This window comes from Gadus morhua, chromosome 22 (assembly GCF_902167405.1).
Source record: "Gadus morhua chromosome 22, gadMor3.0, whole genome shotgun sequence".
NCBI classification, from domain to species: Eukaryota; Metazoa; Chordata; class Actinopteri; order Gadiformes; family Gadidae; genus Gadus; species Gadus morhua.
The window spans coordinates 12,125,191-12,153,111 of NC_044069.1; the positions used below are offsets into that span (position 1 = coordinate 12,125,191).

The 27,921-nt window shown below is 49.5% G+C and overlaps 2 protein-coding genes, 1 long non-coding RNA gene and 1 pseudogene across 3 annotated transcripts in view; 3 read left to right on the forward strand and 1 right to left on the reverse strand.

Moving 5' to 3' along the window:
• The window catches only part of LOC115536064 (histone-lysine N-methyltransferase 2B-like), a 32,701-nt gene extending 17,424 nt beyond the window's left edge, over positions 1-15,277 (forward strand). Inside the window, 19 exon segments of the mRNA XM_030347720.1 lie at positions 490-575; positions 944-1,078; positions 1,192-1,350; positions 1,451-1,568; positions 1,674-1,752; positions 1,968-2,128; positions 2,881-3,033; positions 3,308-5,588; positions 6,682-6,800; positions 7,087-7,166; positions 8,804-8,931; positions 10,881-10,998; positions 11,000-11,139; positions 11,440-11,479; positions 11,481-11,501; positions 11,503-11,542; positions 11,757-11,844; positions 11,945-12,074; positions 13,060-15,277. Of these exon segments, the coding sequence (XP_030203580.1) occupies positions 490-575; positions 944-1,078; positions 1,192-1,350; positions 1,451-1,568; positions 1,674-1,752; positions 1,968-2,128; positions 2,881-3,033; positions 3,308-5,588; positions 6,682-6,800; positions 7,087-7,166; positions 8,804-8,931; positions 10,881-10,998; positions 11,000-11,139; positions 11,440-11,479; positions 11,481-11,501; positions 11,503-11,542; positions 11,757-11,844; positions 11,945-12,074; positions 13,060-13,335 (4,352 nt within the window). The 3' untranslated portion in view covers positions 13,336-15,277.
• A 528-nt stretch (positions 15,278-15,805) lies between these two features.
• On the forward strand, positions 15,806-18,358 carry LOC115536065 (trypsin-3-like; annotated as a pseudogene).
• A 140-nt stretch (positions 18,359-18,498) lies between these two features.
• Positions 18,499-20,852, reverse strand: LOC115536235 (40S ribosomal protein S19-like). The gene is given in 6 exon segments (XM_030347999.1): positions 18,499-18,738; positions 18,957-19,011; positions 19,738-19,921; positions 20,448-20,548; positions 20,783-20,834; positions 20,837-20,852. Coding segments are annotated over 6 exon segments (435 nt in total). The 3' UTR covers positions 18,499-18,711.
• A 3,102-nt stretch (positions 20,853-23,954) lies between these two features.
• The window catches only part of LOC115536240 (uncharacterized), a 23,418-nt gene continuing 19,451 nt past the window's right edge, over positions 23,955-27,921 (forward strand). Inside the window, exons 1-2 of the long non-coding RNA XR_003974622.1 lie at positions 23,955-24,510; positions 27,851-27,897. This is a non-coding gene — a long non-coding RNA (uncharacterized LOC115536240). The remainder of the gene's footprint in view (positions 24,511-27,850; positions 27,898-27,921) is intronic.

A 27,921-nucleotide genomic window follows, 5' to 3' on the forward strand; every position in this document is an offset into this window, starting at 1 on the left:
CCGATAATGAACAGGGGGCTCATGTATAGGCTAGTGGATAATCCACTATATGAGCCCCGTGTTCACGATCTGATTGCATTTATTGAGCCCGAAAGAATACACAGCGCTGTGTCGCCACACTGACTGCGCTCCTAGAAAAATGTAGCAATAATGTAAGGGAAGACAGCCGCTTCCCATTATTATCATTAGAGCTATGATGCAAATGGTGAATATTAGGCCTGCGGTGGCATCTGTACGCGCAGTTTGCAATTTATTTTTCAGCACCAACTGAAAATAAAGGAAGACGGCGGGAAACCCCGCAGTCGCCTCAGATTCGCTGAGCGGACTGCGGGGTTTCCCGACTGATGATTTGAAACATCGACTTTGAGGGGACAGCCCTAGTATTATTATATATTTTTCTTGGCTGACAGGCAGCCAAGAAACTAATCTTGTTGATGTCACATTGTTTATGCCACAGCAGTCTCTCACCGTTCGTATTCCTGCCTACAGGTTTGCCCCAGGATGTGTCCTCGTCCAGAAGCAGGGATGGGCGGCAGTGCGTACTTTGTCAACACTTTGGAGACGAGCTACCAAGCGTAAGCTCCCCTCCTCTAGCTTGCACCGTGTCTAGTCGGCAATCATTATTCCCATCCAAACAGAACAAGCGCATATTCCTCTACGGCTGAAGGTGTTTTGGCGCCGGTGACAACTTGTGCAAAGTCGCTGGCTTTGCCTTCTACCAATAATATAAAATCACCCCCGCTTAAAAGCTTCCAACGAGCTAGCCGGCTGTTTTGGTCCATGCTCATCGCTGTTTAACTTGCAACTAAATTAAGATTTATTCAAAAAGCCATTTCATGCCGCCTTCTATTACGATCTGAACGATCATAATGGTCGATTTTGGTCTGTTATGTTTGAAGGATGATGCCGCCATTAAATGGTAGCTCCTGTTCTCTGTCCGCAGGCCGAGGGCCGCCTCCTGTACCTGGGGCAGAACGAGTGGGCGCATGTCAACTGCTGCATATGGTCTGCGGAGGTGTACGAGGACAACAGCGCTCTCCTGCAGGTGCACAGTGCCGTCTCTAGGGGGCGCTACTTGGTAAGGCAACTGTAAAATCGGGCTTCTCGTCACACTACCATTTTCTTAGCATTTTGAACATCCCACCGCATGGACATATTTTCACCGTTTTTCTTATGTGTGTTTTTTACCAGCGTTGTGACCACTGCAGTCAGTCAGGAGCCACAGTGGGCTGCTGTCTGTCCAGCTGCCAGAGTAACTTCCACTTCATGTGTGCCCGGGCTCGGAACTGTATGTTTCAGCTGGACAGGAAGGTGTACTGCTACAAGCACAGGGACCTCGTCACGGAAAAGGTGGGTGTTCTTCTGGGTCTTGACCTCTCATCCCCATCCACCCAAAGAATCGTTTTGAGTGGGGATCAGAGACTCACACCGCTGTCCTCTCCGTTGCCAGATGGTTTCTGGGATGGGCTTTGAAGTTCCGAGGCGAATCTACGTGGACTTTGACGGCATCGCGCTCAAGAGGAAGTTCCTCATGGGCCTGGAGCCGGAGTCCATCAGGATGACCATAGGTGAGACTTGGAATGGCTTACAATGACCTCTTTGAGTGTCGGTGTTTAGACGTTCCCCATGTTAACCTTCACTGTTTGACCCCTGGCCCTGGTCGTCCGTTGCAGGTTCTCTGCAGATCCAGAAACTGGGCGTATTATCCGAGCTTTCGTCCAATGGGAAGATGTTGTACCCCACCGGCTATCAGTAAGTCATGAGTCGCCGTCGATGCCCACAAACTCACGGCAACCTTTTTTGATTTCCCTCAATGCAGATTGCAGTCAATTGAGGGGCAAACCAGCACACGTACACGAATGAACGCGCTCACTTCAAAACGCGGAACGTCTTTGATGTGTTTCCTGCTTCCTCCTGTCTCATCACACGCTCCGGGCTCATTTCATCCCGTCATTTCCTTCCTCCAGGTGTTCCCGGCTGTACTGGAGCACCGTGGACCCGCGCAGGCGCTGCAAGTACACGTGCAGGGTGACGGAGGTGAGCACCCCTCTCCCAGGGCAGGAGCACGACCCCAGGTGGGACAAGGATGAGAACCAGACCATCATCCACAGCCCCAGTCACCAGCTCGGTAAGCATAGGACACATGTTGTGGCTCTGGTTTTCTCCCTTGCGTCCCTTGTCCGTTTATCTGTGTAGTGAATCAGTAAAAGGAGCCTACAACTTTTGGTTTATTCATGGAGAGTTACTGGAAATGGCGACAATCAAGAGTGCAAAAGTATGCTGAGACATTTACATTTAGGGCATTTGGCAGACGCTTTTATCCAAAGCGACTTACAATAAGTACATTTGTCGTCAGAAGTGCATCAATATATCGCTGTCGGTACAGAAAGGATGTTCATAGAACCAAGTGCAAGTATAACAATCGACTCCTCCCCTTCCGGTTGCTGGCGTTCCCGTATTGCGCTCCGCCTCAAACTCGGAAACTAGGCAGTATGGCGAGTTTTGAAGAGGACTTTGACGGCGCTGTAAAGTTGGCATGCTTGGCTCTTTCCGTCGAAAATTGCGAAGAACTGCAAAAGATTTGCTTGCAGCATTTGCTGAGGAAGAAAGATGTTCTATTTTGCATGGACACCGCTGCTGCTTCCCGGGCTTAGCCCCGCCCTAGACGATTGTGATTGGTCTAAAGAAATAAAAACAGGCCCGCCCAGTTTCCCCACGGATAGACGGCTCGAGGTAGCGTGGCTCCAGACCATTCTACTTGCTGTAGTTTGGTCTGGCTTTGCGAGACTAGCTTTGAATAGACTGTAGACTTTGTAAATCGAGAAGATTTAGTGCATGTCCCCCATTGACCTTCCTCTTTATACTCCTCCCCTCTTCCAGAGATAGAGTCACCCGAGCCGCTGAGCTCCTCACCCAAGGAGGCCAAGTCAAACACTTCGTCTCCAAACTCCAAGCCGCCGGGACCCAGGGTCCCCGGCTACGCCCATGCACGGAAACCAGCCGGGGGCTCCTCGCGACCGCTTCCCTCCCCAGGTAAACACGGTCATCCAGGGAGGGGGGCGAGCACGGGCCTCTCTAGAAGGTGCTCTGTTGTTAGACTGGGGGGGGGGGGGGGGGGGGGGAAGGGCGGGACAGATGGCACAAAGTGTTAGTTGGTTTGAGAACATGGGTGAAAGTGGGCGGCGTTGTGGATACGTTTGGGGCGGGGGTTAATAGCGCCCTCGCTGTGGACTGGTAGACCCATAATGCCTTCCCCTGACCCTCTCTTTCACCCGTGCCCTCCCCTCGGCGTCCCCCCCCCCTGCAGGGTCCGCTCCTCCCAAGGCCCACCCCATCCTCACCCTGCGGGACCTGGACGACACCCGTCGCCCCCGCCGCCTCTCGTCGCGGAGCCGCTGCAGCTCCTCCCCCACCGAGAGCGAGCCCCCCCGCTCGGCCGGCCCCGGCGCCAGGACGCCGCTGTTCGGCTCCCCCCTCCGCTCCCACCACGACCCGCCGTCCACGCCGCCGTCTCCGTCGCGGCCGGGGCACAGCGCGGCGACCCCGCCCACCTCGCCCTCCGGCTTCTCCCCCCGGAGGAGCGGAGGCGCCACCACCATCACCACCCCCCCCAACGCCACCAACACCACCGTCTCCCCAAAGGGCCGGCAACTGTTCCGCATCACCACGCCGGTGTCGGCCGAGGTGCCCCAGGACTTCATGGCGCCCTCGGAGGCGGGGGCGGCCACCACCAACGGCGTCGCCCTGGCCGCAGACGTCCTGGAGGAGGAGGTGGCGCAGCTCATGGCCCAGGAGCTGCCCTACACCGTGTTCGACGCCGACACGGAGGTCGCCGTGGCGTCCATGCTCAACGCCAAGATCGAGTTTGACGAGGCGCTGCTCACCGAGGACGTGGCGCTGCACCTCGGGCCGCACGGCGGCGCTGGCGGGGAGGCGACGGGGGTCGAAGGTCAAGGCGAGGAGGCTCGGCGGGAGGAGCAGGGGGGCGGGGCGGACGACGACGACAACGTCGTCGACTGCAGCCCCTACTTGAAATTTTCCCGCGTGGTGGTGGTCCGGGAGCCGAGCGAGGAGGGGGAGCGTCCGGGCGGCCCCCAGACCATCCCCCAGCTGGACGGCGCCGACGGGGGCTCCGACAGCGACGAGAGCGAGGCGCCGGGGGGAGACGGTGACGGAGGCGGTGACGGGCCCCCGGGGCCCGCCGACTCGCCCACAAAGAAGCTGACCGTCGCTCTGCAGAGGCTGGAGTCCGTCCCCATCGCCCCGCAGAAAAGTACGGCGGACCCGGAGCAGTCCATGGCGAGCCCCTCGGCGGTGCCGCCGCTCGCCGCGGAGCCGGGCCCCCTCGACAGCCACCTGCTGGCCGAGGAGGTGGTCCTGGACTCTGAGTCGGCCGCGCGGGAGAAGGGCCAGCTGGACCCGGCCACCGGTCACTTTATATCCACCGACGACGGCACCATCGTGCGGCTGGCCAACAAACCGGGCCTGGTGATGGACATCAGCACGTCCTCCACTGACTCCATGGACGAGGCGCCGCCGCCGCCGCCCAACCCGCCCAAGCCCACCGCGGTCCCCAAAAGCCTGGCCCCGGTGATGGTCAAGCGCATCTTCCCCAAACCCTGCGCTCCCCAGCACGGCTCTGAGCTGAGGCTGCCCATCGCCTCCCGCTTCCTGCACACCGCCGCCCCCGCCCCCGCCGCCGCTGTCAGCTCGGCGCCACGCATGGTCACCTCCCCCATCGTCATCAACGGCCTGCCCATGCAGACGGGCACGCCGCGGGGGCGCACCATCGCCATCCGCTTCGACTCCTCCAAGCCCGGGGCGCCGCAGCAGCAGCAGCTGCTGATCCCGGCGCAGGCCGGCGCGTCCCACTGGGTCACGTCGGTGCCCCCCGCTCCGCAGGTCCTCCTGGTCAACCGCCAGGGGCAGATCCTGCTGAAGGACCCCCGCTCCAACACCTACCAGACGCTCAACCAGAACTCGCCGGCCTACGGCCGGATCAGCCAGGTGGCCAAGATGCTGCACGGCGGGAACGCCCTGCAGCGCTCCGTCCCCCGCGTCATCGTCAAGCCGCGCGCCGGCTCCGCCCACCCGGCCCCCCCGGCCCCCGGCGCCACCGCCGCCGCCCCCCGCCCCGCCCTCGGGGCCCCGCACCCGGCGGCCTACAGCGGCCGGGTCATCGTGAGGACCCTGCCCGTCAACCGCATGATGGCCGGCGCTTCGGCCTCGCCGCCGGCGCCCGGCATCCAGGCGGGCACGGCGCAGGCCATCATCAGCCAGGCCATCGCCAACCAGCGGCACACCGGGCACCCCCAGCCCGCCGCGCTCACGGCCGGCCGGCGGCCCATGCCCAGGATCCTCACCCCAACGCAGTTCAGGGCCCTGCACGTCCCCGGGAAGGCGGGGTCACCGGAGGCTGCGCCGGCCGGCCAGCCCGACGCCACCGCCTCCGCCGGGGTCAAGGAGGCCACGCCGTGGCACCACTCGCCGGCGGGCATCAAGAGGCTGGCCGCGCTGTCGGACCGGCCTGGGAGGAAGAGGTGCCGGACGGACTTCATCAGGGACCTGGACGGTCCGCAGGAAAACAGGTGGGACAGGACGGACGCGCACAAGCACGTACACGCACATACAGACACACAGACACACATACACGCGCGCACACGCACACGCTCACACACACCCCCCCCCTACCTCGGGGTAACTTGTTGTCAAGTCTCGCTCTCTCTGTGTCACACTGACCACCAACACACATCTGCTGCCGGGGGATTGATATGCAAATCAGCAAATGCTCTCCAGTCCAGTTTGCTCTGTAGCTCCCTCACGTAATGGCTGCTGTACCTCTCCAACTGAAAGGGGGCTCAATCAAAATACATGGGCTCTATCATAAAGCTCATTGTTGGTAAAACACACACACACGGCTAATTATGATTTAAGGTATTTTCTAAACCAATTTTGAAAAAGTGTTAATGCCGATGTGCATTAATCTCAAGTGGGCTAGGCCCTGGCGAGGTTGGAGCGAGTCAAGGGCTTCCTAGTGTTTAATGGTAGAATAGAGCAGAGCACTTAAGGCTTTTAACGCGCACGCAAATCCAACTCAAGCGCCTAACTCGCATAACCATGCCTCCGATGGTTGGAAGAATTATTTGCCATTTAATACACTGCACTTTATCCCACCTACACAAAAAGGTGAAAGATCTGCCGAAAATGATAGCGTTGGCTTGTGTGCATGATGGAATTCCTACCGCCTAATTCATTTGTCGTGATTCAAAAAGCAAAGACATGCTCCCTTAGTATCCAAGGTACGTTTAAATGTTATTGTTTGCACAATAACCTGCCAGATAAACAGCTGAATAATTAGAATTACAGTTTTGTCAGTATTTAGCATTCTTCTATTGGTATTATTAAAGGATAAATACTAAGATTAGGTACTCCAGGCTTTGTCTGCGTTTCAATGTAATAACTGGGCTGATCCAAGCATCTGTTGTGCATGACTCTTATTTCCAAATGCTCTGGTAACCTTATGCAGGTCAAAAAGCTGGAATTGATGGCACCAGTAGTCTTTTTTGTACACAAGGGCCGTTTGGTTTACAGCATGATTTTAGCCTTGTTGAAGCTGGTACCTGTGAGTACTCTCCTCCCGTTTTTCTAAACACCAACAATGCCTTGCACTCTTCCTCACAGATCCAGTGGTGTGGAGAATGAAGTCCCCTACATTGAAGGATGTTCTCGATCTGAACAAGGAGATGGTGCCAGAAAAACCAAAGAACGCAGATCCAGATATCTGCAGTACCGCCAGGTTGGCGAAACATAGCCAATAGACCATCAATTAATAAAAATGATTACATTTTAGTATGTCTTTCTATGTAAAATTACCCAATGCGTGTTTATAAATACATTGACACGACCAGGGTTGACCAAAGTAATGAAAAAGACGATTGAGCAATGTATATCAATGGAACACAAACAGAAACATAAGTACTTAATCCACAGGCCTATACTACGTAACATCCCGTTGAACCATTGTTGCCGTTTCCATTCATTCTCCTACCGTTCTCTTGTACCGTAACCTCTCGTCATGTGACCCAGGTCCCAGCAGGCGGACGGCGGGCCAGGCGGGGCCCAACACAGCAGGAGTAGTGGGGCTGGTGGAGGTGGGGACCTTCAGGGTAAGACCAGCATCTGGGTCTGCTCTCACCACGGAGACCTCTCCGACTGGGGCCCTTATTCAGGTCGGCTGATCTCCCCCCAGAACCCCTCGTCTCCCATTAGCGGACACATGGTGACGTCGCCCCTTAAAGGAGAACCAAGACCCGGCACCACCTTCAAGAGTAGTTAGCGTTAGACGACCCCCCTCTCTTGGTGACAAGGCATGCATGTGGAACCTCAGCAGTTGCTGGTTTGCTTCCTGCTGGCAGCCATGGCCAAGAATAAGAGAGAGCCTAAAATTATTATTTTGAGCCGGGTCAGAGGGATTGGTTCTCCACGGGGACGTTGAAATGTGATTTTCCCCAAGTAAAGTTGTAGAAATAGATTTTAATGTTTAGATTGTGATTACTTTTTTTAGTTGGATCTCTTTTTGTGTCCTCATACAAACAGAATGGACCCACATCTGTTCCATGAGTCGTGTTCACACCGATAGGGCTGGACGCAGTCTGTCTCACGATATACTTATTCGCATCAGTCGCCCCGATAATTATGAACACAGTAGTCATTTAATAAATCAACACTAGAAAGGCTGATGAGAACGCCTCTGTGCGTCACAACCGATGTCTGTACCTACAAACCTGTCTGAAAGACCGAGACACCTACTCTAAAAACAAAAAGCAGCACAAATTGGTAAATGTTCAGGTTTAATTATATTATCAGTCCATGTAAGAAAATAAGAAGCGGACAAAATGTGCGCATATAACAGATAACAGGCACAGGGCCAAGAGGGCCAAAGCTAGAAAAATAGTCAGCAGTTGCATAATGATGCACCAGTGGTGGTTTTGCCGGTTTGCTTAAACTATCATGGTGGCTCAGATTCTGACTCAGAAGGCTAGTGGGTGATATGACTTCAGATGGTACAGCCTGTTGGTGTGTTCCCGGAATGAGTCAGCACCACTCTCTGATCGTGATGAACCTATTGCGAAATCTTGGCCGATCCATGGAAAAAAATAGATAATGCAAGCAAAAAGTTAAAACCCTGATCCGATGCAGGGTTCTAATGACGCATTCTCACTAAGAACGAGTCGCAGTATGTTGAACTGTGTAGAGCTAAGCCATCGGGCAGCAACACTACAAGAGCCATTGTGTGGTCAATATTTATAAAATAGGCGAATTACAAAGTACCCAATAGCCTAACTGAAATGCACTTAAACCGGATACGTCTCAAGTTTCATAAAGGATATAACATATAACTGTTAAGAAGTATTTCCTGCTAGCTCTTAACTGTAAAACAGGTTTAAGAACTGGCCAGGGCAGCTCTGTTGTGGGTGTTACGCACATAGATTGCATATAATGCAGTTTCTTGTGTCCATTTGGGAAAACTATCACGGACAGAAAAGGCCTGTCCATCATCACGCACTGCCGTAACCTATTGTAATCTGTCTAAACCCATGGGGCTGATTCAGTATCTGATACTGTCAATAATGTACATCGGAAAATATCTATTTAATTTCTATGAAAAATATATATCCCTGCTAACTTGGCCGGTTTTATTCCTATTGATTTAAATGTCGATTTATCATCCACCACTATAAACAGTGTGTTTCTCCTGATGTGTTTGGAAGAAAAGATACATTGACAAAACCTTCATCCTCAGGATTCAGCTCCGAGGAGGAGGGCCCGCCTCCCAAACAGGACAACAGGAAATACATTGAACCAGCCCCACCTGCGCTTCGAGATCACCAGCGACGACGGGCTTCAGCGTCAAGGCCGACAGCATAGAGGGTACGACGGCCAGCTTCTCCTCATGTTCATGCTTTGAACGTCAGCGCGAGACCTTGGTGCATGTTACACACAACGGCAAGCTGTTAACGCAGCAACTAGGGGTGTGAACAGTTACAAAGAAATTGTAAACGGTTACACAACCCCTTTTTATTCGTGTACACGGTTAACCGTTTTTTTATTGATTAATGATTTTTTTATTTATTTTTAAAGTGGGAGTTTATCAACACGGCGGATGCGCGAGCAGAATGATCACAAAAAGAACATTTGTTTGACCGGTTACCATGGTTATCTCCGTGTGGTTCATTTGCAGTTGCGGTGTTGATTAGGATGTTGTCAGCTTACTGTTCCATTAAACTGTATTCAGAAAATGCGGTTATATGCTACAGGCCCTAGAGTATTTGTGGTGTAAAGGCTGGGACGAATTTCGAATTATAAATATGTACTCTTTATGTTGGAAGTATAGACCGTCGCATTTCCCATTGAAACGAATGGCGCGATGATTATTCTTCAAAACGAGAGCTGTTAAATTGTAAAAAATGAATTAAACTAATCGGACAACGCGGCTATATGCTATAGACCCTAGAGCAGGGATGGGCAACTGGCGGCCCGCATCCTCACTCAGTGCGGCCCGCATCCTCACTCAGTCAGGCCCGCACATAATAAAAAAAAAAGAAAGGAAAAAAAAGAAAAGAATAATAATAACTGATCGAGTTACAGAAAACTCGGTCAAGAAAGATGAGGAGAATTCATAGAATTCGAAGGCAAACCCATGCGACTAGTTTACTTAGAAGCGATATCAGTCATTAAAGATATCCACTTAAGTCGCACTACAACTACTACAACTGCTTGTTGGGTTTGAGTTCATTGAGTTGTTGCACTTAATGTTGGGCCACTGTTTTTCAGTTTTTGACTTCATTGAATGATGATGTATGTGAGCCCTTTGCACTGATAAAAATACTGACCATTCATGTGGCGGTTCTTGAGCGTGGAAAACATGAAATTAATGTATGTTGGTTCAATTAACATACCGTACATAGGTTATGATTCTGGATGATTTTTTAGGTAGTGGCCATCCCTTAAATGTACCAGAATACAGGAAATCATATCTACCAAATTCAAAATTGTGTAGCTTCTCTCAGCTCACGTTTAGTTGAAGTGTGCAGTCATGTGGCCCTCCGATGGTTATGATGAAAAATGTGGCCCTCTTTATCATGAAAGTTGCCCATCCCTGCCCTAGAGTATCTGTGGTATAAAGGCTGGGACGAATTTCGAATTATAAATATGTAAACTTTATGTTGAAATTATGGACCGTCGCGATTCCCATTGAAACAATGGCGAGGTGATTATTATTAATCTTTTTTACGGTTTTCATTTACTGATTTTTCCTAAACGGTTATGATTTAATCAGAATCAGAATCAGAAATACTTTATTGGTCCCCGGGGGGAAATTGTTGTTCCATGTGCTCCATACAATATAAATACCCTACAAGCTAACCCTACAAGCATAGAAGATAAGATAAGATTATAAATAAATAAATAAATAAAATAAAAATAATAATAAAACTACTACACGGTTACTCGTGTACCCGTTGCACACCCCTAGTAGCAACCATTTAACATCCCCATATCCCGGCACGCCGCTGGGACTGGGATCATATGGAGAAGACTTGTGAGACAACACTCATACACGGCTATCTCTTCACAAGGTGTGATGAGAGTGGTGTGCTGCGTGGGTGCTCCTCACAGCCATCCGGCTGAACGGCAGCAAGTGCTATGTGTTTATCTCTTCCCCTCCACCAACGTGCCAAACTCAAACCCCCTGTTTGGGCAAAAAACTACTAAAACCACACGCTTTCCTCATCGATCGAACCTCGGTCAGCGTCGACGCCGTGCACGTCTTGTCATGTACACGCACAAGCGTTGATCCCTGTGTGTCCCTCCTCCCTCAGTGGCGTGGCGCGCGCGGGACGGACGGAGTTGCTGGAGGCGCGGGCCGGCATTCCACCTGCGGCAGATCTGCCGCTGGGCGTGGCGAGCGGCCAGCGCATGCTGGGCGTGCTGCACGACCGCCACCATCTTCCTGCTGGAGCAGCTGGCAGGGGGCGGGCAGCTGCCGGCGCCACCGCTTCCGCCTTCCACCGCTGCGACGCCGCCGAGGTGGAGCTGCGCTCAACCCAGCGGCTGCGCCCGCGCCGCGGTGTACACACGGTACGGGGCGAACCGCACACACGCCAGCGCAGCAGCGCACACATGCGAGCGTGCCAAGACAGCGCGTATTTGCAAATGCTTGGGTCGGTGTTTGCGATGATGTGCACGCATGGGCGTGCGAATACTGACACACGCACGGGCAATATACACACACAATTCAAGTGTTAACTCTCTATGAAATGTTTTATCATTGGTTAAGTTGTTATCCCAAGCTTAGCACTAAACGTAGCCCTTCCCGAGGTGACCCTGACGCATCTCCCCAACAACCCTTCTGCTCTCCTCGCGCTCCTCTCCTCACAGGAAGTCGACCTTCGACATGTTCAACTTCCTGGCGTCGCAAGCACCGGCAGCCGCCCGACATGGTGGCCCCCCTGTGACGAAGAGGACGACGACTTTCCGCTCAATCGTCCAGGTGAGCTCACCTTGAGCGTTGCAATCGGGTCGTGTGCGTCCGCCCCTTTCACTCAGGGCGAAGAATTATTAAAGGCGGAATGTGCAAATAGGATCCGAATGTGTGTGCGTCGACACGCTGCACTTTCTGTGAACCCGTCTGTGTAATGCTTGGCGTTAACGTGTGTACTATTCATGCGTGATTGCTTTGGGGCTCCCCTCCCAACAGGACGCGCCAACCAGCACAGAGCTTCCCATGGCCATGCGCTTCAGACACCTGGAGAGAACCTCCAAGGAGGCCGTAGGGGTTTACAGGTGACTGACCGCCTAACCCACCCTACTACTACTAACACTGATACTAATCCTCATACTCGTGGTGTGGTTCCTGACTAACCGTCCTGTGCTCTGGACCTAGGTCTGAGATCCACGGCCGCGGCCTGTTCTGCAAGAGGAACCTCGAGGCGGGGGAGATGGTGATCGAGTACGCCGGCAACGTCATCCGAGCCGTGCTGACCGACAAGAGGGAGAAATACTACGACAGCAAGGTCAGCCAAGGGCTCCTCGGGAATATCTCGACTCACCCTCTCCCGGGGTTAATAAATTCACGTTTTTTATGGTATAGTAACGCCAGGTAATCTATATTGCAATGGCAAAAAAAGTGTATACGATATGTACGTTTTGTATATCGTCTGGCAGTGGACAGATTTTGGAGACTATGGGGGGGGGGGGGGGGGTGGCGATTTTTTTTTCCCAATGAGAGCGACATGAACTTCGTCTGAGCAAAAAAAAAAAAAAATTATAATAATAATAATTCATGTGCACGCAGAGACTATGGCGGCCGAAATTAGACTATGGCGGGGCGCCATAGTCTCGTCAATGTGTGGGAAACACTGGGCTGGGGTTTGTTGAGAAACTGGAATCGTGTTGCTGTTGTATGGCCGTTAACAGGACAGAAATACACGTGAAGTGTGATGGTGTGATTCCTGCTCCACCTCTTCCACCACAACGGGGGTAGCCCTCCATTGACTTGCCATGCAGAAAGACACGTTTTGAACCGTTAGCCTTGAGAGTACAGTCTACAGTGAGTCCTGGTCCGGACCAGACAGCAATCAGGAAACTCTCGGTGGACATTCTTTACATGCTTTGTTTTGCCTGAGGTTATTTTATGATGCAGCGCCGAGTCTATGTGACGCCAAAAACCAACGGCTGTCATTATCCCCTATACCATATACCTCTGTAGGCTCCATAAGATGCATGTCTCCGGTCATTTTAGTCAACATCCTCAATTGTGTAAACTGTGGGATTGTGTTATGGATAGTTGATCTCTCCTGCCCTCTCTTTGTCTGTGTCTGTCTGTCTGTCTGTCTGTCGCGTCACAAACGGGCTGTGTTTGGTATGGACACGCTTTTGATTGCCCAACCTGTGCCTCTGCACAACTAATTCCCCCTCGGGGGTTGGTGCGGGCGGGGGGCCGACAAAGTCCCGTTCTCAACGGCCCTCGTAACGCCCCGTGTGTCTCGCCTCCCGCAGGGCATCGGCTGCTACATGTTCCGCATCGACGACTTCGACGTGGTGGACGCCACCATGCACGGCAACGCGGCGCGCTTCATCAACCACTCGTGTGAACCCAACTGCCACTCGCGCGTCATCAACGTGGACGGCCACAAGCACATCGTCATCCTGGCGTTGAGGAAGATCTACCGCGGAGAGGAGCTCACCTACGACTACAAGTTCCCCATCGAGGACGAGAACAGCAAGCTGCACTGCAACTGCTCCACCCGCCGCTGCCGTCGCTTCCTCAACTAGGGGGTACCGGCGTCTGTCCTCTCTCCTCTCTCACACTCACACACACACACCAAACAAGTTGGCAATCTTGCTGTTAGTACTTGAATTTCAAAGGTAAGACCTCAGGTGGGGCGCGTAGGCACACCGCTGTGGGTGTCACCGGACCCTCGCGTTAACAGAACAACGCGCTGGTGGACAGAAACGGCCTGTTCTGCCAAGGAGCTCGGTCTCAGACGTTTCTTTCGGGGATGTTTTTCTAACCCTTCTGTACTCTCCGAGTTCTCGGCTGTGAGGATGTGGCGGGAGAGGGATCGATTACAAGGACCCAATCGTCCCGACTGTTGCTGTTTATTCGATGACGCCCAGATGTGGTTCTGTTTAAACGCAACGCAGCGTGCCCTGAATCAAGGCCCTGTCCCTGGGAAACGCAAACAAGCGCCCGGCTGGCATTGAGGAGATAACCGTGGAGAGAGGCCCGTGGCCGCAGGGCAGTGGGCGTGGCCGCAGGGCAGTGGGCGTGGCCGCAGGGCAGTGGCGTGGGCCGCAGGGCAGTGGGCGTGGCCGCAGGGCGTGGGCCGCTCCCGGGCGGCCACGTCCGCAGGGTCAATTTTCTCAGTACTGCTCCGTTGTCCCACGAGGGAGGCCAGAGAACGCGTGTTGGATACACGAGGAGGACGAGAAGGAGTCCTTGGCACCTTACCCCCCCTCCCCCCCATGTCCACTGCTAGCATGGCTGTACATAGCAGACGGGAAGGAGCTTTGGGTTGGGGTGAAATGGGAGATAACCCGTTTTTCAGTTGGGCCACCTTGTGTACAATTATCAGGAGCGGCGATGTTTAAGTTTTAACAGTCCCCGAAAACACAACTCTTGCGAACGGAGAGCTGCACATATTTTTTCTTTTACTGTTACAAAGGTGGTGTGTGATTTGCTGTTTTTATTCTTTTGCCCATATGTAGTACAAGGTTGATTTTTAAATATCCAAACCCCCCCCGCATCTCCCTTTTAGTCACTGTTGGGATGTTTCTATGTGTACACAGAGCTTCTGTGACCAAATGATCTTGTTTCTTACTAGTTTCTTTTGGCATTTTATCCTGGAAATTGTTTTCCCCATATTTCTTTTGGTGCTGTCTAGGTTTATGGAGGAGAGTTTGTCCAGAAATCTAAAATAGTGATGAAACTGCTCCCTCAGTCATGTCTTCTTTTGTATATTTGAACAAGGGTTAAACGAATATTCAACATGCTTACAATAAATTGTTTATCAACTATTATCTTTGTACTTGCTACTGAAGAGCCCTCTTTCCTCCAAGTAGATGTGATTATTACCTATGTACATCTCCGGTGTCACTTCCCCCGTGTTCATCAAGCCTCAGTCCCACCACACCGCGTCTCGGACCCTTATTGTAGAGTGTTCTACCTCATAGACACCGCCCACTGGCAGCAGGTTCGTCATTTAAAACATTGCACTCAATGTGTTCATTTTAGGGGCAGGATGAAGGATGTGTCTTCATGATTTGTATACATCTGTATACATCTAACCTGGTCAGCAAATATATTGATGAATGCTATTGGTCTTGTCTGGAGCAGTTTAAGTGACAAAACTGTTTCTATCGAATATGTGTTTTATGTCAGGTTAATTTGTGTGGTCTGAACGCGCAAAGTTTTTTCCATTTGCTGATTGATGGAAAAGCAGCCAGTGGGTCACTCAGTTTTAATGTTTTTATTGCAGGTTTGGCACAGTCCCATGAGCACTCAACGAAGTACATGTGTGTATTTATGTCTTATTTTTGTTTTCCGTTTACATCAATTTGCAACGTATGTCATGCTTTTTGATTTGCCACCATTTTGTCTCTCAGTCCGCTCCGCCTTGTACATAATTGTATACAAAATTTCTAACTCTGTTTCACATTTTCTACATGTTTTTATTTATAATGTTTTTGCCCAATAAAAAATCTTGACAAGTTACAAAGTGTTGACACTTGCTTCCATATGTTTTATATGATATTGTCACGGTTCTACATGTCCTTGGAACAGCAGGTGAGCATTCGCATTTCCATCATGTAAACCGTACAGCCTAATGGATGGCAGACTTTTGATTTTAGTTAATCAATACTTATTCCTGCAGCACAAATGTGTTTTAAATTAATTGAGAGCAAATGTTATCCAAGAAGGCAGTATTTTACTTACTTTCTAATATAAGTGCGCACCACGTATGTTATGTTTTTGTATTACTCCCTTTTAGATAATTTTCCCAAAAGTGCTGTGATAAAGACCTAAACCTTTGGCTCTAATAGTTCAAACTGGAAATTAAGTGGAGGCACATGGTGAATATTTTGATATGTCTGAGTTAAGACCTGCTCTGGAAGACGGGTTTCAATTACATATATCAGTATTTTAGCATTCATGTATTAAATGCCCTCCCTGCCAAGAACAATGCCATAAGGTTGTCATACATTTCAAAGATTAAAAAAAAACTATAACCAGACACCAGCTATGGCATTTATCTGCCATGTGTTCCATCGTAGTTTAAAATGTTAGCATACAGTACCGAACCAAATAGCCAACCTATGACTGTTAATTTAAAGAAAGTTGCGTTGTATAAGAGTAATGATTTCTCCGCCAATGAGATGAGGGACATGACGCCGATGTCATCAACTGTACAATCTTATGATCAGTTACTGTGTACTATTTAGCATCCCCCTCCCCCCTGCTTCTATTACACGGGCTGGCGGCGTTATCCTTTAGGTTTATCGGCCAAGGCCACCTATCTCCCACCATATGATCGTTTTCCCATAGTAATGTAGGCAGGACCATGGTCTGAAGCCCTGTACATGTCATCATGTGTATATATAAAGTTAATGTTAAGGGCGGTCATTGATTCACCAAGTCACCATGAAGGCCCGGTTTCCTCGCTTACTTGGAAGCAGCACGTAAGAGACAAAACGACTTCTTAACATATTCTTGTTTACCTTCACCTTTATTTCCACATTATTTACGTATGTACGCCCTGCACTAAACATCTCACCGTCGTCTGCTAGTGGCTGGGGACGATGAAAGGATCGTTGGAGGGTTACGAGTGCCCCAGACACTCCGTGCCCTACCAAGCCTCGCTGAAACGTCGGGTATCACTTCTGTGGTGGATCCCTCATCTCCAGCCAGTGGGTTGTGTCTGCGGCTCATTGCTACAAGTCGTAAGTTCACCGCAGCAATGGGAACTTAAAAAAAATAGCCTTTAATGTCCTATGAAAAATCTCTGCCCACTTTCCTGTTCACGGATATGCAGCAGGCGCTTTAATACGAAAGAGGTTGTTCTTTACGCAAAAAAAATAAATCAATAATCTGTGGTTGCGCCGCTCAGGGATGCCCACAGGTGCTGACACTGGGTTTGAACCCAGAATCGTTTCCGTCTGGGCGAACCAAAAATTTAATTGTTATAAATATAAATAATATCCTGCCCGCAACAGGTACGTTACCAAGATCGGTTTTTACTCATTTCTCCACCGTTCATCCCTTGTCGTCTTTCTGCCGCCAGTCGCATCCAGGTGCGCCTTGGCGAGCACGACCTCGCCGTGAACGAGGGCACTGAGCAGTGGATGGACTCGGCCAGGGTGATCAGGCACCCGCAGTACAACAGCAACACCCTGGACAACGACATCATGCTCATCAAGCTCAACCGCCCCGCCAACGCTCAACAGCTACGTCCAGACGGTGGCGCTGCCCTCCCGCTGCCCCGTGGCTGACGAGAAACTGCCTTGTGTCCGGCTGGGGGAAACATGGCCGCCCCTGGAGGTATGCTTATATTCAATAATTGAAAAGTTGCAAGCCTATGCATTAGAATATCCATATAAATAAACGAGGTGTAATGTGTGCAATCACGAGTTATATGTTTTTTTTATTTATATTTTGATGTATCCTAATTCAAGCTGAAATCCTCCAAGAAGGGGTTAACACACACCCATATATATACTGTTTAAAACCATTGTGTATTTCAGACGTAAAATATTAAACTTGAGTGTAGGATACTACTTTATGAAATATGAGTAAGCCTACGGTTGGAATAATCAATTTGATTCGATATAGATATAGATATAATTCCTTCTCTCTATCAATGATATCCCATAAAAAATGGGAAACACATTTTTATGCATGTCTGTTTTGTCTTTAGTTTGCAGATTCGATTTTTTTTATTCACCACATTTTTCCCCTGAATGAGCTGCATTTCGGTCACAAAGTCTGCGGTTTTCCTTACCCTTTCCTTTGGTTTCCCCTGCAACCTGCAGACAACTTCCCTGATAGACTGCAGTGTCTGAGACAGCCAATGATTGATGACAGAATCTGCCAGAACGCCTACCCCCACCTGTTCACCCAGAACATGCTCTGCTCTGGGTTCATGCAAGGAGGAGCCAGCAGCTGCCAGGTGAGCAAGCGAGCCCCAAGATCGCCTGGTGTCGATGGCTGAGACCTAAACCTGCACTATGTCACTTATCTACAATCACTCTTTACTCCATTAAAACAACATTTTCAGTAACCAAAATAAACCGTCAATCCATGAGACAATCCATCCAGGTTTATTTCTCCCTAAATCGACTCATTCTGGTCCCCCCCCCCCCCCCCCCCACCCCCCCCCCTCCCCCTCCCCCGTCGGGTGTAGGGCGACTCCGGCGGACCTCTGGTGTGCAGCGGTCAGCTGCAGGAGTGGTCTCCTGGGGATACGACTGTGCCATGAGAGACCATCCCAGTGTCTACGCCCGTGTGTGCCGCTACAACAGCTGGATCAGTAGTGTGATGAGCAGCAACTAAGCGTCGACTGCGCGCACACAGGAGTGTGTACACACTCTCACCTATACATGTCTACGGGACCCATTTTGTCAACGTGCTTGGGTGCATAAACCAAACTGTTTATTTACTTTTCAATGTATTATTTTTCAATTAACAGAATATTGTGGACAGCATGGGTTAGCGTGCACCCTTGTAGTTTACAAGCCCTTGCTGTGAAGGGTAAAAAGCAGGGTTCGGGAATGCATGATTAAAGTTAGTGGCATTTAAGCTCCGGTTTTTCGGTGTTTCTTTTTTTTTTATTGGAATGTACAAACGTGCGTTATTCATTGTCCTTTCAACACGCCGAGCATACAGGATAACATTGACCTTATGTCCTCAGTGTTCAGAATTTCTTTTCGAAGTCAAGGGCAGATCTTTCCCCACCAATTTCTTTATATTAAAACCACTCACCGGCAGAAGATTTCCGGCCTTCATGCAAGTAATATTTAATCCCAACATGGAACCTCAACCTGTGAGTGTTTTCTAGAGGCGTCTAAAAGTCCAGTGCACGGGCAGGAATGCATTCAAGCAATTAACTTGGCTATGATGTTAGCATTCTCTTCTTGTTGCCTTCAGGAACATCACTGTTTCTTATTCGCTGAAGCAACCTTTGATATACAAAGCGAGCAACAAAGAGAGAGAGGGGAAGGGAGAGAGAGATAGAGAGAGACAGAGAGAGAGAGAGAAAGATAAAAGAGAGTTGATTCATGGGTGGTGAAGTTGACGGACAGATACATAGAGAAAAGCGGAAAAAGCTTTATGGTGACATAATAATCCTATTATTTTGTGTTTTTCGTGAATTCTTCTCAAACACAAAACCACCCACCTGACCAGCAATCCTATCGAGATCTCGCTGGCCTTGAGGTGTTAGTCTCCGGCCGCTGTGAGCACAAACACATATTTAGAAATAATGTTAAAAAAAGTCCAATGTGGTTTTGTAAAGCCAAATAGACACATCATGGCCTTGGAACATTACAATTGACACAAAACATGCATTTGGGGGACAAATGCAATTATCACTAAATACTAAGTGCAAGCAAATATTTTTTCAAGTAAATAAGAAAGTCCACATTGTTGTTTCTATCAAGCTATGTAGGCACAGCATGTCCCCAAAAAATCCACACATTCTTGCATTGGGGTAAAAAAAGAATGTATCACAATGAACTAAAGATCATGTGATTGTATGAACATTATGCACTTGTTTTTAACTGCATATCCTGCCTTTATGGGGAGTCTTATCTTATCTTACTGCCCTTTATGCATACTGGCATGTAGGGCAGCAACAAAGGATGGGGGGTGGGGGAGTAAAAGGGTTTCTCTCCTTCATAGATAGCAAAAATAATGCATTTTAAATGTTCACTTTTCTTAAAAAGTGGACATTCAGTCTCTTCTTGGTATTGTAATCTTATTGTTAAGATTATTTTATACTGCAACTCTAGCCAGAGCCACTTTACATTTATTTTCAACACCACTATCAATGCAAAAACAGTGATGTCAACATCTCTCAATCCAATTATAACCCAATAAGCTAGAACTAAATATGAGTTTAAAAATCCCAATAATAATGAAGGAAACGGTTTTCATCAAAAACTGAGGGCCAGTCTCACCCATTGGGGTCCTTCTCCGCCATCTTGAGGGCCTCCAACGCCTGCAGGACCTTCCGGGCCACGTTCCTGGAGCCCACGCTGAAGTGGGCGGGGCATACGCCGTTCCTCTGCCGTCCACCGTAGACCTTGATCATGGCGCCCACCCCCACCCCACCCCTCAGATACAGGTGTCGCGCCGTGGAGGCTGATGTTTGGTGAAACGTCGAGAGAAAACCTCTGCATTTACCCGGGTTCACCTCTGAACATATTTGATTATCATTATTATTATGATAATTATGATTATGATCAATCAGTTGCACAGTTTTGCTTTTCAATGATCGTTTAATTGAATTCCGAAGTTAAAGAATCATTTGTAGATGTAAAGTAAAGTGAGGCAAGTGAGACCATGGCTATGTTTGAATTGGACACTTGTTCCTTCATTCCCTATATCCTACATAGTGAACGCCATGTAGGATGATAAGGGGAACACATGATGTCACCTTGTGACATCCCATTTGCATTTAGAACCAGTGTGTGGCAATTTGACTGGTCTATTGGATGAATCTGATGACAATGGAATCGGCTATGTGGGATATAGTCTAGTGAAATAAGTGTGCGCGTACAACACAAGAAAATGGTGTCACCCTAAAAGATGGCCTAGGAGGTGCACCAACTTAAACACAGCCCATCATTAGAAATGTGGACCTGCTCATGATGGCCATCCAACTCACCGACTCTGGTGTAGAACCAGTTGTCATCACAGGGAGCCAGCTCTTTATGACTTGCCAGTTTCACTGTGTCCACCCATTCAGGAACCTTCAGTTTACCAGACCTGACAAAATGAAAAAAAAGAAAAAAAAAAGCAGTAAAACATGTTCGTTTAGCAAGTTGGTAAGTTCGTTTGATTGTAATACAAATGCAATTAACATTGTTAAACCATGTGTTTACGACGTATACCTGTGTTGTCCAATCACATGACTTCATTCGAAGAGACATGATTGACAGGTGTCTCTCCATGTGGCCAACAAAATGCCCAAATACAGATGAGCGGCACGAAACCACTTACTTTTTAAGGAAAGCCGACAATGCCTTCACGAAGTCCTGCTGGTTGACGTCCTCACCGTGACAGCTGGCATCTGAAGCGTAAAAGTAAAGGTGAGTTTGAAACAAGAGACAGATGCCGCACTGGTGGTGGCGAAATGCACCACACTATTAGCTATTATTCCCTTCTGCTAGCTACCTCAGAAGTGTACACAAAAAAAACGTTTACCTCCCACTGTCAATAACAGCAACATTGTTGTTGTTGTTGTTTACCTTGCATCACAGACAAACGGGTCTATGTGATGAATATGTTGCTCTTCGTAGAATGCCCTGATAAAACGCAGTTACTTGGCTAGGGAGGACGCCCAAGTCAGCATGGGAAACTAACTACGTTTCAGTGACGTGCCTTTTCACTTTATTTACTTTTTGGGGTATTATTTGAAATATATATTTTATATCTAAAATAATTTCTCCCTTAACGTTTTGTCTTCAATAGAGATGCGTGTACTTGTTGTAATAACCTTTACGGATGCTTATGAAATGCAGCGGCCACTACTTCTTGATTCCAGCAGAGGGCGGGCTTGCGGCAACTATCTATGAAACATCTGTCTTGTGTCCCGGATTGTTTCAGACTCATGACAACGCTGCTGCTGCAGTGGCTCCAGACAGACAGAATACACCCTTGCAGGCACAAATGGAGCACTAGTTGACACACTATTATTTCAGGGTAACAAAGAAGCTTGGGGTACACATAAATCCTGGCCAAAAAGGGCTGTACGAAAACCGAGAAATAGATAATCTATCTATCAAAACACAACTAAATCGCCCCTAGCCCCAATATTCCTATCAACGGACATCTTGTCCTACATCATGTGTCTGATGTTCCTTTTTTTAAATGGTCTTCGATAAGTCATTTGACATTTGCGCATAGGTAAGTATTGTCCTTGGGAAAGGAAGGACGTTTTATTTATTTATTTTAAATCGAAGGATGTCATTCCTAATGGAAATGCAGCTAGGCAGTGATGAAGGTTGCCGAAGCAGCTCCGTTTACACAAGGTGACAGAGTTATCAGCATGTTTTCTTTAACTCTCTGTTAGCCACTGAACCAATCGTTGGCCTCTCTCTATTCATTTCCATAAGCCTCGCCTGCACTGTCGGTTTAAATGTTGATAAACTATCGTTTGTTGCAGTTGAGTTCAAAATATATGTGGTTTATTTACGCATACATGCTAATTGTTGTTCCAAGGCCACTGTTGAAGAGCTTAATAAGTGTAATACCGACCTATTCAAAGTGGATCATATTTCATCTTCTGCTTACCCTCTTTTCAATCCAAGACTACATCTTTTCAGGTACCCCATATCCTCCTAAACGTATGAGAGCTCACTGAGCCTTCATCTGATCATATCGGCTTTAGGTCGTTTTAGTGAGAAACAATTGATTAGAATGTGTTTTAATTAGTTGATGTTGTCTTTTGTGTACCTTGTTACACTGTAGGTTGCTGTATCACAAGCATAACATGGCTGTGGATCCCCACTACTTCAAAAGATACACATCTCTCTGATTGATTTCTTACTTTATTTTCAATAACTGCTTTCAGCCAACATGCAGCTTTTTAGAATCAAAATTATGATTTCTTGAAAGACATAATTATTAAGTCGGGGTCAGTTGCCTACTGAAAATGGACTGCACACAGGTTAACTATGCTAGTCGTTCGTAACACAAGGCTGATGATCGGCTTGTTTTCAAAAGAAGTAGGTAATTACGTTCCATCCGGTAATTATCAATGCAGTAACCACTCTTAACACTGGCAGCTGTTTTGACCACTGCTCTCCTGGCTCAAATAATCCATTCATATAATATGTGTTGTAATGATGTCGGCTAACGCCACATGTGGCAGTAATGTGCAAAACATGCCTTTAGAACAAACGCTGGGCGATCTGAAGAAAAGTGAAAGCATACAGTGCAGCGGCGGCCAGACGCACACAGCAACTCTGTGCTCCCTGTATCAGCTCCGGCAGGCTTCTTCCCCTCCCCCCATTCTCAACATCTCTCCCTCGCTCTGTCTATCTCTCTCGCGCGCTCTCTCCCCTTTTTGTCCCCCTCGCCCTCTCCTTTTTTCCTTCCCTTGTGCTCTCTCTATTTCAAGCCTCTCTCTCTCGAAGAGCAGGAAGGGAGAGGGGTGAGTGAGGCAGACACACAGCGATAAAGCGAGAGAGAGAGAGGGGGGGGGGGGGGGGGGGGGGGGGGGGGAGAGCAGACAGGATTTAGAGTTCAAGTGCACGTGCAGAAAATAGCCTGGCTAGAGCAGGAACGACGCAGAGGAAACCGGGAAAGGGGACGGCAGGGGTAAGAGACAAAGCCACACAGCAGCTCTCTCTCTCTCTCTTTCTCTCCCCCTCTCTCTCACTCCCCCTCCCTCCCTCTCTCCCTCTATCTCTCTCTGCCTTTTGCTTTCTCTCGTTCCCTCTCGCTCAGAGAAGGTATTAGCCGTGGAATGAAGTGGGTGGGGGGGATTGGGTGGGGGGGGGGGGCAGTTGTCGAGGTTGGATGGAGGCACAGAATCGCATAAGAAAAAAAAAAAAGGTATTCCAGCCCCCTCCCCTTTCCTCTCCCCACCAGCACACTCCTCCTCTCATTTCTCCACGAGACCACGTTCTCTCCCTCTTTCCCACTCTCTCTCACTCTCTTTCTCGCTGGCTCTCCTTTCTCTCCCCTCCCACCTCGCAGACATGCACACACCCAGAGCGTTTCCCTCACTCACTCTTGCCTTACGATCCACTTTCACCAGAGACCACAGGCAGCTCAGAGCTCAGGGCTTTTAGCTCTTTCGGCGCTTTTTTCCCTTTTTAAGTTTGCTTTTAATTCCGCCTTATCTTTCCTCTGTACTGCATCCCCCCTCTCTCACCCCCCCCCCCCCCCCCCCCTCCACCACCACCTGCATTTTCTCCTCCTTTAGGCGGGAGGCGTGTACTCGCGGCGGTGCCTCTGCCGGCACAGCTCCCCTCCCCAGCAGCCCTCCGTCCCCTTCCCCTGCTCCCTAGGACAAGCCGCTCATGGATGGCTCCCTGGCTTAGACTGCATGCCACTAAGCCACTCGCGCTTTCGCCCTTTCGCTTTTGCCTTTTTTTGCTTGTGTTTCGTGTTGTTAGTTTTTCGAACTCGTCCCCCCCCCCCCCCCCCCCCCCCTGCCCCCCACCTCGCCCCCCACCCCCTGGCCGCGTTCAGGTTCTTTGTCTTTTTCGTGTGTTCGTTTTACCTTCCTTATTCGTCTTTTTTTGTTCTCGCACTTATTTTGTTGTTCTGAACCCCCGTATGGCGCGTGGGTGGAGGAACAGGAGGAGAGAGAGGGAGAGCTGGCGCTGAACGGACAGATGGGACAGGAGACAAGCAAAGGATCGGAGGAAAATGGAGAGCGAGAGGGAGAGAGAGAGAGAGAGGTATGAAGGAGATAGAGTACCGGCACTAGCTTGGGGGTGGGAGGGGGTGAGAAGGTGGAAGGGGCGGGGGGGGGGAGAGCAGGAGGTGGGTGTACGGTATAGAGTAGGACGGAGGGATGGCCGAATTGGAAATGTGAAAAATCGCGGGAAATAGGGAGGGAGAAAAAAACATTGAAAAAGTGCAGCAGAACTGGAAAAAACTGGACTCCTCTTCAACTCCAAAACTTCCTGTGTTTTTTTGTTTTTTGGTGTGTGAGGCATTTTTTTCAGCTTTTTTCTTCATCACCCCTCCGGTCATCCTCCCTGTTTTCATCTGTGAGTATAAGTACACGTCCTTTACCTCTCCATGCAGTCATGCTGTCTGACTCCCCCCTCCCGCCCGGTACCCTCTAATCTATGTCGCCTGCCTGCCTCACCTTTACAACTCTTTTCATGTAGACCTTACAACACCATTGTCTCTCTGAAAGCACTCCTTGCCTTCCATACGGCTTGTCTATCCCAGCTTTATTATTCCTAATTTCTTTGCCATTCTCGCGCACTCTTCTCTCATTATGTCTACCTCTCTCGACTGTATCTGGGACGGTGTCTCTTGTGGAAGCAGTAGGTCCTCTCACATTAGATTTCTCACACCCAATCTCAGGGGCCCATACACGTGAGGCTAACTTAAGAGAGAGAGAGAGACAGAGAGAGAGAGAGACAGGTTGTGTGTGTCTTTTCTGTGTGTGTGTGTGTCAGAATGTGTTCTGGACTCAATCCGGCAGTGGTGGGCGCGGGTCGGTCCACTTGCGCATGCGCCACTTTTTTTATTTATTTATTTTTTCGCTTTTCTTTCGGTTGCGCGACCATGTTTGATACGGCCGTGGTGTGAAGCCGCGACGGCGTTTGTTTACAAAGCCGCCCGAGACGAGGGGGTCGCAGGCCCGCAGACAGAGTCTGTTAAGGAACTGCGAAGGGCCGCAGGAAAGTGTGCTTTTTTTTTTACGGGTTTGTCCGCTCTTCCTCCTCTCTTTTCTTTCTTCGCTCCTCCCATCCTGTCCCCCCTCTTCATCCCGTCTTCCATCCGTTCATCCGGGTACCCCCCTGATCTATTCGCTGGGTCGCCCGCAAGGACAAAACCCATGGTCGGGGCTGTGACTTAGCCCTCGACAATAGATGGACATCCGTAGAGCAGCACCGTGTCTGCCCCACTAAGAAGGCTGAGGCTTTGAACGGGGACGTACGAATCAAATGTTATAACTGTTTTAGGCCCGCGCATCTGAAAAGATGACCAGTGTTAAATATGGCTAAAGTTAGAGGTAAAGTTGATCCGGTTACAGATATTCGCATCAACGTGCTTTTGATCGAATGAATCGGACTACAGACGCAAAGGCTTTACTGGTGGGCCCGTCCGCCATGGCTTACCGGTACTCAGTAGTGAGGAGGTTAACCGGCACAGGCTCGATTATTCACCTTGGGCTGATTCAGTAAACGCTGTTCATTCACTGGTGTTCCAGTGTTCTCTTTATTTTGACGGTATCCGATGAAATGTAGGCCTTGATTCTCTTTTTCAATCTCTCTTTTGTGTGTTATCTATTGGCCTATTGTGCACATTATTTATTTAACCTTGCGCTACCTCTACCGATAATAAACGCTATATATCGTCCTGAATATGCCTTTATACAGTATTATCTCTAACTGATTTCTTGCTGGTATCCTGGCGCAGTAATGAGTGCGTTCCGTGCAGCCTATTTTATCCTTGTGTGTTTTATTTGCTACAGAGTGAGCCTTGTTCTGAAATACCTTTGGATTACATGTGCTGTATTGTGACGTCTTTGCTACTGCTTTATGGTTTTACTCCCATCTGAGTCCTATACTGTAAACCTGAAGCAAATAATAAAACGATAATTTTAACTATTATCTCATAACCACATTGCCGTAATGCAATGTACTGTTTTGATGATATGCAGCATATTAAAAAGCGTCGGCTGTTAGATAACAGAGCCTGTCCTGGTTTTTCTAATAACGTTCCCGGCCTAGATGTCCGTGTAATTAATTCCCATGCTGTGATTCCACTAATTCTCGTTGATATGCCGTTTATTAGATAGGGGTGATCGTTGCGCTCTGCGATAACTCGTGGGGGCGAAGATCCCTTTTGTTCGCCGGCGTCTCCCCCCACCCCACCCATACCCCCCCTCTCAGACTCAACCTTTCCACGACCTCTTCCGCAGCTCGCAAAAGGAAGGAAAGGGGTGGGGGGGGGGGGGTGCTGGGGGTGGGGGGGGGGGGGGGGGGGGGGGGGGCAAAGTCGTTTGATGTTGAAACGTGTGTTCGCCGGGCGTCTGGGACACCGGGGCTGGACACACAGGAAGGGTAGAGCCGGCCCCTTCCTCGCCCCCCCTGCTCCCAGGTCCTCTCCTTACTGTGTGTGCATTCCCCCCCCCCCCTTTTTTTGGTTTTCATCGTTTCTGAACCCCACCGTCCGAAAACACCTCTCACCTCACCGGGTCGGTGCAGGTCGGGAGCCCGGGGGTAGTGAGGGATGGAGGGGCGGCGGGGGGGGGCGGTTGTACGGTTAATGTCAGCGGGTTTCGACCCCCAGGTTATGAGGCACTGCTCGGCCAGACCTGCTGCCTTATATAACATTACATAACAGTCAGTAGACTCGTGATGGGAGGGGGAGGGGGAGGCGAGGAGGGCCTCACACTGTGCTCATGCTATGTGAACTCACTGCTGGGGTCAACACACTCCAGAAGAGTCTTAAAGTGGAAGAGAGATCCCCCCACAGCCCCGCCCCCGAGGGTCCGGGGCTGACAGCAGGCGTGGGGCGGCGGGGCTGAGTGGCTGACACACGCGGTGCTTTAGGAGGGCCTGCTGGAACGGGCCCACACAAGGACCTTATTACAACTTTATTAGGACGTCGGCATCTTGAGTCACTAAACGTTGTGGCTGTTGATTTCCCATCCAAGGTCATATTCCTGTGGTGGTTGCCTTTCTAGTGTTGGGCTTCAAGCTACTGTATAATAATCGGTTAAATAGTAATTCCCCGCCTCAGCGTGGCTAACCTTTGGAGAGTTACACATGCCTGGCTCAGTGCGGCCTTGCCGGTGGTTCGTCTCCGTCAGTGTATGCGAAGAGGCCCCAGGGTTGTGCAGATTCTTCAGGTTCTTATCCCCCTCTCTTCTGCGGACCTCGGTGTTTACCTTATTCATAATGGATAACGTCCAGTCCCGGCAGACATCAGTGGAGGAATTCCCATGCAAGGCGTCGTGGACTGTGGTAGGAGCGAATGTTAATGTAAAAGGAGGAATTGAAGTGAAGGGCCAAAAACGTCAGGAGCTCTGCCGCGTGTCTACAGGGACAGCCCTGCTTTGATGAAACATACTGCACGGGAATTATCGAACCGTTTTGGGTTCAAAGTCTTAGAACCACTCTAATGACGCATTATGTGATCTGGACGGAATAAAAGGCAAATGGGTCAATTACCTTTCTATACTATACTAATACTATTCTATACAATTCTATTCAATGCTATGCTATTCTATTAATCCTCTACTAAATTATACAATTATTTTTGTATTATTTCTATCAAAGTTTGAGCCGTACCGTGTGTATTCATTCAGGCTACTATTCTTTGGGTATACAGAAGACAATATAGGCTGTCCTTTTCTTTTTGCAGGTTAAACCAGAACTTCCTCAAACACCTGAACCACAAAACACGAGACGGTAAGGATATATTTGTATTTTCTT